General features: G+C 40.6%; 1 protein-coding gene across 5 annotated transcripts in view; it reads right to left on the reverse strand.

The window, feature by feature from the left end:
- Positions 1-2,959: 2,959 nt before the first annotated feature.
- LOC134966322 (zinc finger protein 569-like) overlaps positions 2,960-12,640 on the reverse strand; it is a 232,370-nt gene continuing 222,689 nt past the window's right edge. For 3 of the 5 annotated variants that reach the window (XM_063942969.1, XM_063942968.1, XM_063942967.1), the window contains 3 exons: positions 10,175-10,261; positions 7,616-7,678; positions 2,960-4,562 (listed from right to left, as the gene is read on the reverse strand). In XM_063942969.1, the coding sequence (XP_063799039.1) occupies positions 4,159-4,562; positions 7,616-7,678; positions 10,175-10,261 (554 nt within the window). In that variant the 3' untranslated portion in view covers positions 2,960-4,158. Of the gene's footprint in view, positions 4,563-7,615; positions 7,679-10,174; positions 10,262-10,356; positions 10,421-11,962; positions 12,302-12,640 lie in introns of those variants that run through there. The other 2 variants (XR_010188623.1, XM_063942970.1) reach the window with 2 other exon arrangements.

Below are 12,640 nucleotides of genomic sequence, written 5' to 3' on the forward strand. Positions count from 1 at the left end.
TCCTAAGTCCACAGGATCAACAGGGATCCTACCCTGACGCACCCGATTTGAGTATCCTTTCACTCACTAACCTCTTCCTTCTTGTACGAAAGGGTGTGCATGTGTGTTCTTCTCGCCTGATTAGGGCTCTCTGTGATGCTCCTGCCATGAGCTTTGGAAAAACAACTGATTTGACTGAGCCAGGAGGCGGGATATATGGACGGGCCCGTTGCATGCTGGGAGGCCAAAAGCTTTGACCGATTGGTGCAAATCCGCTGTCGCGTCATCATATCCCAATGTTACCCTGTGGATCCTGTGGACTTAGAAGAAATAACGTTATCAATGGTAAGTTTTACCATAACGAATATTTCACGTTTTGATACAGTCCATCTCATGCTCATACATGTGGGGAATGCTTAAACTAGCATTTGCATATTTTTGCTCTTTAACAGAGCACTAGATCCCAGTTTTCTTTGAATTGTATATATAATGTTCTTTCCTACTGTACAGTCAGGTACATAAATATTGGGACATCGACACAATTCTCATATTTTGGGCTCTATACACCACCACAATGGATTTGAAATTAAACAAACAAGAAGTGCTTTAACTGCAGACTTTCCGCTTTAATTTGAGGGTATTTACATGCAAATCAGGTGAACGGTGTAGGAATTACAACGGTTTCTAAATGTGCCGCACACTTTTTAAGGGACCAAAAGTAATGGGACAAACTAAACAATCCTAAATCAAACTTTCACTTTTTAACACTTTGTTGCAAATCCTTTGCAGTCAATTACAGCCTGAAGTCTGGAACGCATAGACATCACCAGACGCTGGGTTTCAACCCTGGTGATGCTCTTCCAGGCCTCTACTGCAAATGTCTTCAGTTCCTGCTTGTTTTTGGTGCATTTTCCCTTCAGTTTTGTCTTCGTCAAGTGAAATGCATGCTCAATCAGATACAGGTCAGGTGATTGACTTGGCCATTGCATAACATTCCACTTATTTGCCTTAAAAAAAACTCTGGTTGCTTTCGCAGTATGCTTCGGGTCTTGCCCATCTGCACTGTGAAGCGCCATCCAATGATTTCTGAAGCATTTGACTGAATAGGAGCAGATATTGCCCGAAACACTTCAGAATTCATCCTGCTGCTTTTGTCAGCAGTCACATTATCAGTAAATACAAGGGAACCAGTTCTATTGGCAGCCATACATGCCCACGCCATGACACTACCACCACCATGCTTCACTGATGAGGTGGTATGTTTTGGATCATGAGCAGTTCCTTTCCTTCTCCATACTCTTCTCTTCTCATCACCCTGGTACAAGTTGATCTTTGTCTCATCTGTCCATAGGATGTTGTTCCAGAACTCTAAAGGCTGTTTTAGATGTTGTTTGGCAAACTCTAATCTGGACTTCCTGTTTTTGTGGCTCACCAATGGTTTACATCTTGTGAACCCTCTATATTCACTCTTGTGAAGTCTTTTCTTGATTGTTGACTTTGACACATACAGTATACACCTACCTCTTGGAGAGTGTTTTTGATCTGGGCAACTGTTGTGAAGGGGTTTTTCTTCACCAGGGAAATAATTCTTCTGTCATCCACCACAGTTGTTTTCCGTGGTCTTCTGGGTCTTTTGGTGTTGCTGAGCTCTCCGATGCGTTCTTTCTTTTTAAAAATGGTCCAAACCGTTGATTTGGCCACACCTAATGTTTTTGCTATCTCTCTGATGGGTTTGTTTTGATTTTTCAGCCTAATGATGGCTTGCTTCCCTGATAGTGGCAGCTCTTTGGATCTCATATTGAGAGTCGACAGCAACAGATTCCAAATGCAAATGTCACACCTGGAATCTACTCCAGACCTTTTACCTGCTTAATTAATGATGAAATAACGAGGGAATAGCCCACTCCTGTCCATGAAATAGCTTTTTTGAGTCGATTGTCCCATTACTTTTGGTACCTTAAAAAGTGGGTGGCACATATAGAAGCCGTTGTAATTCCTACACCGTTCACCTGATTTGGATGTAAATACCTTCAAATTAAAGCGGAAAGTCTGCAGTTAAAGCACATCTTGTTTGTTTCATTTCAAATCCATTGTGGTGGTGTATAGAGCCCAAAAATATGAGAATTGTGTCGATGTCCCAATATTTATGGACCTGACTGTATATAAGTCATTAGAATGTTCTCTGTATTGCATAAAAGTTACGAATACTCTTTAGGGGGGTACACATGGAGCGATGTTCACTCAATTTCTAAGCAATCTGACTAGATTGCTTAGAAATTAAGAACACATCACTCCGTGTGTAGGGGTACCGGCGACAGCGATGCGCAGCCCCGCGCATTGCTATCGCCGGTGCTATACTGGCCTGTCATTTCACCGCTGGGTGAAATGAGCGCCCCCCTCGCTGAGCGGCGGGAGAGATGTGTGCTGAGCGGTTTGTGCTTGATCGCTCAGCACACATCTCTGATCACATCTCCCCTTGTGTACTATGCTTTTGTGTCTATATTGGTCACTAGAATGCTATCTGAATTGTACAGTATATAGTGACTAGGATGTCCTCTCTATTGTATAACTATCACACTAAAACACTATTTGTATTGGTCACAGTAATGCTCTCTGCATTGTATATTGTTAGTAGAATTCCCTATATTGTATAACAGTCACTAGAATGCTTTCTATATTATATAAAATAGTCAATAGTATGCCCTCTGTATCTGACACACAAATGTAGTGGACAGTTTCAGGAAAAAAAAAAAAAAATGTGGTCTCCTCCGGGCCAATTCCCTTAGCATTATCTCGTGTTCATCTCCTTATGTGTCCGATCTACTAATATGTTTACCAAGAGATTTAAAAAAACAAACCCCCCCCCCCCCCCCCCCCACACACACACACTTTGTATCAGGTCTGTTATGAGGTGCAGCATAGACGGGTCTTCCTTATTTTATTTGAACATTTTAAGCTTGCACAACACATAACCAGAATATCACTTTAAAAAAATATGTTTTTATTTACATTATACACAATAGGTCAAATACTTTGTGCAATAAATTACTGACATTTTATACTGCAGAAATACCTATTGAAATAGATAAAGAAAAACTGCTTAATACTGGCACAGATAATGACAGAATAACTGAATACTACTGTAGGTTGGTTTAGTTTTCCTCCTATACTAATACTAACTTTAGCCTTTACTTCTTTTGCACATATTTCAGAATACAGAGATTATAAACATTTACGAATGCGATTTTCAATTGCAATGCTTTTCATAATATAAGAAGAACAATAAATCACAGATAATCAGTACGTTTCGGGCATAAATAAAAAAGAGCAGGTAAAGGAGAGAAATTACATCATTCATTTCACAAAAGCTAGAGAGCCACACTTTCCCTGTTATCAAATATATGCCAAACACTAGTATTATATGATGTTGTAGCTATAGACTGCCATAGCGTCCACAGCTGTCATCTTATTGTGGTTTATTTGTTGCGCTAAGCACAGGAATACACCATCTAGTTACAGATGTTACTCCTAATTAATGGACAAGCAGGGCAGACGCTCGGTGTCAAAGTGCAATTACAAAAAAACAAACAAACAATTGGATTCCTAAATCTGTTGAGGAATCGAAAACAAAAAAATGTACATGTTCCCATCATCGGAACGAGTTCTCTCAACATAATTAGAGTACTAGGGGCCTAATTCAGACATGATCGTAGATGTGCGAGAAAACGCACATTATGATCAATTTCTTTGACGTGCGGAGGGAACGCCCAAGACAGGGCAAGTCCGCCTCGCATGCCAAACCCATCCCCCCCTGCAGATATGTGAGAGCATTGCACGGAGGCGATGCTTTTGCTTGTTTTGAGTAGCGCTCTGCCTGCGCACCATAGCTGCGAAAGCAGACGGCTACCCACCATGTTAAGGTTCGCAGTGTTTGCGTGTGACATCATGCTGCTGCCGCGGCCCGCCCCACAAGCGGTCCGGACACGCCTGCGTTGTCCAGACTGCGCCCCTAAAAAAGCATTGACGCCCACAAAACAGTGTCGACACCATGTTGTCACCCCCCTCCAGGTCTTAAACTGCGTTATGAAGAGAACGCAGTTTAGGACCTTGCACATGCGAGTACCAGCGTAAGTGCTTGTGCAGATTTTTGGACATCAGTGTCAGGGTTTGAATCGGCCCCTATGTTCCTGTAGTAATCATATGCTTTACGAGATGATGTTTGTCGAGCCCAGTTTGACGGTAAAACTTTTTATCACACAAGTTACATTCAAAAGGCTTCTTTCTTGTGTGGACTAACTGGTGTCGCAGGAGGTACACATTGTGACTGAAGCTCTTATCACAGTCTTCACAGGCAAATGGCCTCTTTCCTTTGTGGGTCTTCTTATGCTTGTACAGACTGGACTGATATCTGTATGTTTTTGGACACTGGTCACAAGAGAACGGTCTTTCACTGGTGTGTGTTGCCTGATGTAACGTGAGTGAAGTCATTCCAAGAAACCACTCAGCACATTCCACACATTTATATGCCTGGCCCTCCTGGTGCACATTTCTGGAGCAGGTCACAGCTTTGTCAGTCAGAGAACCTGATGAGATGGAAAATCAAAATGTATGTATCATTTCATATAAAAAGTGCATTACAATCTTCCTGTAACAGTTTGAATTAAGCCTTATATCATTGCAATGTGCTGTTGTGGGACTCTATTCCTTCCACAATCTATCAGCCTTTATTTGTCAGAATTATGCCTTAATTGCCTCCATTCCCATCCTTACATCATGAAACTACACCCATCACATGCAGCCCTGTCCTCCCTAACGTAATCACACAAATGGACAGATTACCGCCACCATACAATCAGCACACATCTCCTGAAATGCTTTGTGCTCCTGTGAGTAATCGGAAGATCTATTTGACAGCAGGTTGTTTAAAATTGTCCATTTCAAAACTAGGGACATGCAGATGTGTAAGAAATCCATATTAACACAAGCATGATGTGACAGTCAAACACACCTGAAAAAAAGATTTTAATATATGTAGGAAGGTGTTCTAAATGAGCTTCTAGTACATTACCAAGACATATAATGCATATCCAGTAAAGAGTCAATGGCTATATTTATATTGGTTTGGCATTGCTTACCTTTTAAAGCAGTTTCCTGTTTTTTTGTTTCTTCTTATTATTATGATTATAAATATATTATTGAGTGAGGGCTAATTCGTTTGCAATGTAAACGTAGGATTGTGCATCTCAATTACTTTAAATATTTTTTTTTATCATTTCATTTATCTTGCATTCTGTGAAGAACTGGGAATATTGTGACTCATTACCAATTGTAAAGAGCAATAAAATGTGCTGCGCTATATAAGAAACTGTTACTACATAAATTAGGGGGGTACTGCATTCTGATAACACCAGATGCAGGGTGGGAAGGAGTACTGCATTGAAAACACAAAAGAACACCCAGAAAAGGATAGAGTCTGTCTCCAGAGTTTTATTTTGGGAAACAGCGAGTGATTGACCTTGGAACAATTACTAGAAATCCCTGTTTCTATTGGCTCTCCAGCTGCCCTTTTGAACACAATACATGCATTGATCCCTATTTTCTAAAATCTGAGTCTGAAATCCTATGAGAGAACTCTGAGAGGAAGAAACATTTCACAGCAATCATTTAAACGGCAAAACCAGTGAGTCTGGATGATGTTTAACAGTGACAATCATTTAAAAGGCAAAACTAGGTTGTTTTAGCCTTTTAAAGGATTACCACTGTAAAACATTGGCCAGACTTGGCTGGATCTAGCTGATGCCTGCAAGCCGCAGGCTCTTATATTTACTCCTAGGTCTTATTTCAAACTGAGTAAGTGCCTGGACTCAAAGTGATGAAAAGCATAAATAATTAACGTATATAGAGAAATAAACCGGTATCCAGTCACATAGTTGAAATTCACCATAGTGACTTTTATAATATTGACATGATGACAATGTTGACATCTGAAATGTCCCAATGTGAAATGCTGATCAGGGTTATAGGCCCTACACACTGGCCGATTTTCTGAAAGATATGAACGATCTCGTTCATAAATGAACGAGAACTCGTTCATATCTTTCAGTGTGGAGACTCCAGCGATGAACGATGCGCGTCCCCGCGCTCGTTCATCGCTGGTCTCCCGTCGGCTGTGCATGCAGGCCAATATGGACGATCTCGTCCATATTTGCCTGCACTTCAATGCAGCCGCGTGACGGGGGGATTGAAGAAACTTCACTCCCCCCGTCACTGCCCCCCCGCCGCCGGGTCGCTCGTCGGCCGTATCGGCCGTCGGGCACCTCGGCGGCGCATCGGGAAATGAGTAGGGCCCTTTAGGCACCACAGAAAGAGTTAGGCTGCAGGGAGAGTGGTGGGTAATGTTAGGTAGTACATGTGGAGAACAGGGCAGGTGTCCTTACTGGAAAACGCAAGCGCATCATATGACCACCGGGACCTTAAAGAAGCTGGAGACGATAGGACCAGGAAAGTAGCTGCTGGGCTACCAGGAACATTATGTCTAAATGTCATCTGTGTAGACATGATGACTAGGTCAACATGCTCATGTCTACCTAATGCTTGCCAACATGACAACTGTCAACCTAACATACCACACCCAAATAAAGCTGATAGAGTTTACCTAATCATTCAGAGCAATACATGGCTAATTTATACAGATGTATCCTCATACATCATTGCTGCAGGTCCGGATTTAGGGGGGGGGGGGGGGGGGGGGGGGGCGAAGGGGGCGACCGCCCCCCCCTAACACAGTCATAGCCACACCCACTTTTGAGCTGAAGAGAGCTCTCCAGGGAGAGCCTGAGGCAGAACGCTGTCCTGCTGCATCTGCAGCCTATACCACAGCAGCACAGAGGAGCCAGGAGAGCAAGGGTTATAGAGCATATGCCCCTCACTTGCAGGTGTGTGGGTACTAGGGCTAATAAATACAATTACCCCACAGCACAGTAACATGTACATAGAACAATCACAAAGCACTATCTCAGTCTCACTCAAAAAGTTCAGTTTTTCAGGAATTGAGAGAGGAGGAGTTAGGATTGCAGATGGGAGGAGTTGGGACTAGATAGGGGAGGAGTCAAGATTAAACAGTAAACCGCCCCCCCCTAAAAGAAAAGTCTAGATCCGTCCCTGCATTGCTGCAGCTGCGCTAAACAGCCCCTCTCAACGCACCAGGTCCCATGAGAGGTTGCTAGCGCCGGGCATGTTTTTTGCGGAAAACATGATGGGACGAGGACACACCAGGAGACTGTGCTGATTGTTTTTATACGTGACACTTGTATATCTGTGTGCGACTGAGTCTGAATCTGTACAGCAAGTGCTGCAATGTAGCAGCCACAGCTTTTTCTAAAACAAGTTCCGCTGTGTTCCGTATACACAATATACAAATGTCTCATATCAAATTAATCAGCACAGTCTCCTGGTGCGCCCTCGTCACATCATGGTGCGTTCTGCCAAAAAAAACAAACAAAACCCAACGCTAGCAGAATTGCACAGACATCTCACACTGCGCTGCGTATTGAGGCTAGATGTATGAGGACATAGGTATAATATAGTATAGTATAGATAAGCTATACATGAAGGTAGTAAATATAACCATGCATACCTATTGGCTCCTTGTGCTCTATGTGTTCATCATCTTCCTCTTCTTCCTTCACTACTACACATTCTATAATTATGGGAAAAAAATAGAAAAAGCAAACTGCGCTTTATTTGAGAGTCATAAAGGAAATATCAAATGCTACTCATATTCATATATAGCAGCCTTTCATATCCTTGTCACTTGCATTGTGCAGTGCTCCATATTTACACAGGCTTCTTGCTTACTGACTACTGCATAAAGTGTAATCCTGTATCAATAATCAGAATGTGTTATAGCTAATGTATATCCAGTAACATATACAGGAATTATATGGTATAAATGCAAATAAATGTAGTAATTCCATTATATGTCACCTTATTTACAATATGACCCTCGCTACATTGTAAATTGGCTTCTTGTTACTTGTAATACACAAACACCACACCCTGGCAAGCAGAACAGTGGATACTGTGGGGCAGATGTATTAACCTGGAGATGGCATAAGGAAGTGATAAACCAGTGATATGTGCAAGGTGATAAACCCACCAGCCAATCAGCTCCTAACTGTTAATTTACACATACGGAGCTGACTGGCTGGTGCCTTTATCATCTTGCACGTATCAGTGGTTTATCACTTCCTTATGCCTTCTCCAGGTTAATAGATCTGCCCCTGTATTATTAAATTACAGACTGTTGGAGTTTCAAAAGGGATGTAGGCTACTGATCGGCTTCATTCCTGCAGTGAATCAGGAGTCCTCTAGATAGGCCATCTATTGTATACAGAGATGGCCGGAGCACAGGTGGGCCTATTCAGAGTTACATGTAAAACCATTCTGCAAGCAGATTATTAGGGAAATGTATTAGCCTGCAAGATGCAAGACTTTGTCTGAGTTCTCTGGGTTTTTTTTAAAGCAGCAATCATTTACACGGCAAAACCAACCTGGTTTCACTGTGTAAATGATTGCCGCTTTAAAAAAAATGGTAGAACTCGCACAGTCTCACACTTGCTGCTTCTTGCAGGCTATTACATTCCCCTCCACGTGTTTATTAGTACTGCACAGCACAGTAGCCTTTAGTAGTGCATATCTACAGGGGATTACAAATCGTACGCCCTCTGTAGTAACTTCACTTGCAGATGAAAGGGCGGTAATAGGGAGCACACAAATAGACTAAGTAGAGTGAAGGCATGTAGGTGGAATAGCAGACTATTCTGAGATCAGCATACGCAGAGATTCATCTAATTTCAGTCTGACCTCTTGCACCAGCTATAGGGCTGGTGCAAGTCTGCACTGATATTGATGATGGATATTTGCACAAGCAGACATACAGTATTGGGGAAGTGCAGCAGCATAGATGCATGCAGCTCAGAATACTTGTGAATATCCAAATTTAGTTCCATGCATTCAGTGCAAGTGTAGTGCGGCTGACTTGTGTGCAGCACTGAATACATTGTAGGCCCTTTACAGATTTTTCTTGGTCAGTGTATAGCCTGCAAACATTAAAATTTTATAACCTATTAGCATAGGTTGTATGTTAAGTGCACACTGTCCGTATGCTGGAAGTTTACTATAACAAAACATACCTAATGTACTGAAGAAAAGAATATTTAAAGTACTGTATATAACCCCACCGTTTGGTGAAACATTTGAAGTGATATTCCTGTTCTCCCGTCTTTGCACGCAGAGGCCTCCCTTACTTTCTTCAGAGACCCTACAGTTCAGTTAATGGGGTAGAATTCACTTTTCAATACTTCCCACCCGAAAAGGTGAAATTGTCCTTTAAAGAAGGACTCTAATAAAAAACGTTAGTAACTATGTGGAGTTCAATGAGTTAATCTAGACCTACTTACCTTGAATATACTATTCACTAGATGTACAGGAGTCCCGTTGCCTGTAATGGTTCTACCACATTCTGCTCTTTATGCAATTCTTATCCATCCAGAAGGCCGAGCCCTCCCCTGTGAGCCTCCCATTCAGAATGGTAATTTGCTAAGGGAGAGGCTGTGACACCCGTCTGGCCAATTTCAAGCTAGAGCACAGCAGAAAAGAATTGGGGACCCAGGAAAATCTGTCCATCAGTACACACAAGATAGGAAGGGATGTAGTTATGTAACCGCCGGTCATAATAACGGCAACTACATGCCGAACACTCACTATCCCAACGGTCGGCATGCCACATACCCAACACCCTATATGAATGATCTATTTATTGAAATGTAACTACTGAACTCCACCCAATTATATATTTTTCTTTAGTTCTTTAGTTATGTTCTTTCAAGGGATTTTACACCTTCAAAGGACTTTAAATTGCAGTTCTGCAACTAAAATGCTGATTTTTCTAATTTTTAAACATAGAATTTGATTGCAGATAAGAATATTTGTTATTATATTATTAGGAAAATTGTACAATTTTTCTAGTAATATTACTGCATGGATAAAATGGACAGAAGGCAGCTAGAAAGAATAGTACTCAGATGAAACTGCAGGAAGGCATGAACAAGCTGCTAAGTCACATGAATGTGTAACATACCTTTACAGAGCTGGGCTGTCTCTATTGAAGTCAGTAGAGAACAAACACACTTACTTATGTCATGGCACATATTGATATTCTCTTTCTCCATGTTATCCCGTTTTGTTGTCTTTTCTTCATCTTGTTTAACCTCAGTGGGCTCTGTTACATGAACAAAAATTGTAAAACAATATGAAAAAGTATTGAGATAAACTTTAAATTTACTTAACGTCGCATTGGCCGTTTGGATGTCACACCTCTGCAGCGTCGTTTCTCCAAGGGTTCCAGCACCAGAAGAAAGTCTTCCTGTGTCTCTTCATCCTTGAAGTCAAGAGAAGGTCAGCAAAGCAATGTATACATAAGCCGACATGTGTTCTGGTAACAATCTTCCTTACCATTGACTGCACTGAAAAGACATGGAAGTCAAACGTAGCCTCCAATGCTTTCTTTCAGTGCTGGAACCCACAAGAAGACGTGAGGTCACATTTTATTATGCTCTCTTAGTGTGAGGCACATTATAATGTCCTATGACATATGATGGAAGGATGAGGTATGGCTCAAAATGGGGAACAATCTTATGCCCTAGACAAGGTTTACGAATTGCCATGATGGGTGACAATATAATTTAAGTACAAATAAAGGGGTCAGTGTTCCAAAGTTCCATAGATTTTCTGTATATAGATTAATTGTGGTTGTTAGGAACAGGGTATAGCGAGCTGATATTTATCCAATTCCTCATAGGCAAGGTATTTCAGAAATGACAGTAGAACCATATATATATATATTATATATATATATATGGGAAAATTTATCACAGCTTGGAGAGAGATAAAGTACTAACCAATCAGCTTCTAATGGTCATTTTGCAGGCTGTGTTTGAAAGCTAGGAGCTGAATGGTTGGTACTTTATCACTCTCCAAGCTTTGATTTTAAAAAAAATCCACTGGTTTTACTAAAATATTTTCTACAAAAACCCTAAACAGGATTTGCATTCAAATTTGAAGGAAAAATAATTACAAATTATATTTTCACTGGGTGGTAATGGGTGAAAATGCAGTTGTGCATCAAAAACACATTTTGATGAAATGTATTTTGTTCCTGTTTGTACATATGTCAGCTTTAATTAAAATAAAAGTTTGTTTTTAATCATACCAGAAATTGTATTTAATGAGAGTGGGCATTATTTTGTGTGTTAAAATATGTAAAAATACTCATGCTGGCCACATAACATTTTACTTCTGAGTGGACACAAAAATTCCCTACAAGGTATAATAGGTGATATAGTGCTTCAGATGAAATGTATGTAGAATGCGTATGTAACAATGTATGCCAACCTACTCTACATCTTATGTTGCAGCACATCCAACAGAGTAATAACAAAATCGATAACGTTAGGAACACATATAGTAGCTTTACATCTATCCCATTATATCAAAACCTCTCAGAGCGACCATTGTGATTTGTTAGAATAGTAAATATTTAGAGAGATACTTGAATACATCAGCATTTTTAATAAAAAGAAAAAAGAAAAAAATTTCAACACAACCCTTTGGGGTAAATACGAAGTGTCATAGCCCTGCCCGAAATGCCCTAGAAACTGTCTCTTAAAGTAGTAAGTAAATAGATCAAAAATCCCTTTTCTGGAAATAGCCTCCAGCTCAGGCTTACAAAGAAAAAAATAAATTGACGTAGTGCGTTTCCCTCAGTTGTATCTTATTCATTTGTGTGTGGTGATGGTGGTTGTTATTCATTTTCCTGTTCTGTTTGCATTTGTCAATTCCAGAACATGTTGCTTATGTGATAAGATGTTCAGTTATACAAGATAGCCAAGTCTTGAAATCAACTTCTTATTTATTTGCAAAATAGTTACAGAGAGCAATGATATGTAACAAATAACAGACAAAAGTAAGAATGAAGCAACAACTAATAAAGAGAGGGACGATCCATGTGTAAATAAAGCTGTAATCACATCCTACACCACCATAGACTGTAAGCAGCTCACACCTTCCTGTGATGTCAGCCAGGCTTAAGACACTGCACACTTGACCAATACAATGTGACATATGATTTATGATACAAAATGTATTCCACCAAAGTTTTTAGCAATCCAATTCTTTAAACTTTCTTTAAGACCTTGTAGCGGTTTCTCTTTAGTTCTCCATCTGCAACTGTCTTTCAGCAGTTTCTACTCCGTTACTTTGGCTTAAAGAGAAGAGTTGGTGGAGTTTGTTGTGTAATACAACGTCATCATACACATTCATTAGGCTTACCTCAGTTGTGATACTAATACTACTTTATGTTCTTAGTAGCTCTCATGGCAAGGAAAATTTTCTTGGTGGGAGATATTCCAAAGAACCTTGTATCTCAGCCTATGAAACTAATTCTAGTCTATGTCTCAAAAAATAGGATTTTAATACCTACCGGTAAATCCTTTTTTTCTCTTAGTCCGTAGAGGATGCTGGGATCCACTTCAGTACCATGGGGTATAGACGGTTCCGCAGGAGCCATGGGCACTTTAAGACTTTTCAAGGGTGTGAACTG

Source organism: Pseudophryne corroboree, chromosome 10 (genome assembly GCF_028390025.1).
Source record: "Pseudophryne corroboree isolate aPseCor3 chromosome 10, aPseCor3.hap2, whole genome shotgun sequence".
NCBI lineage: Eukaryota > Metazoa > Chordata > Amphibia > Anura > Myobatrachidae > Pseudophryne > Pseudophryne corroboree.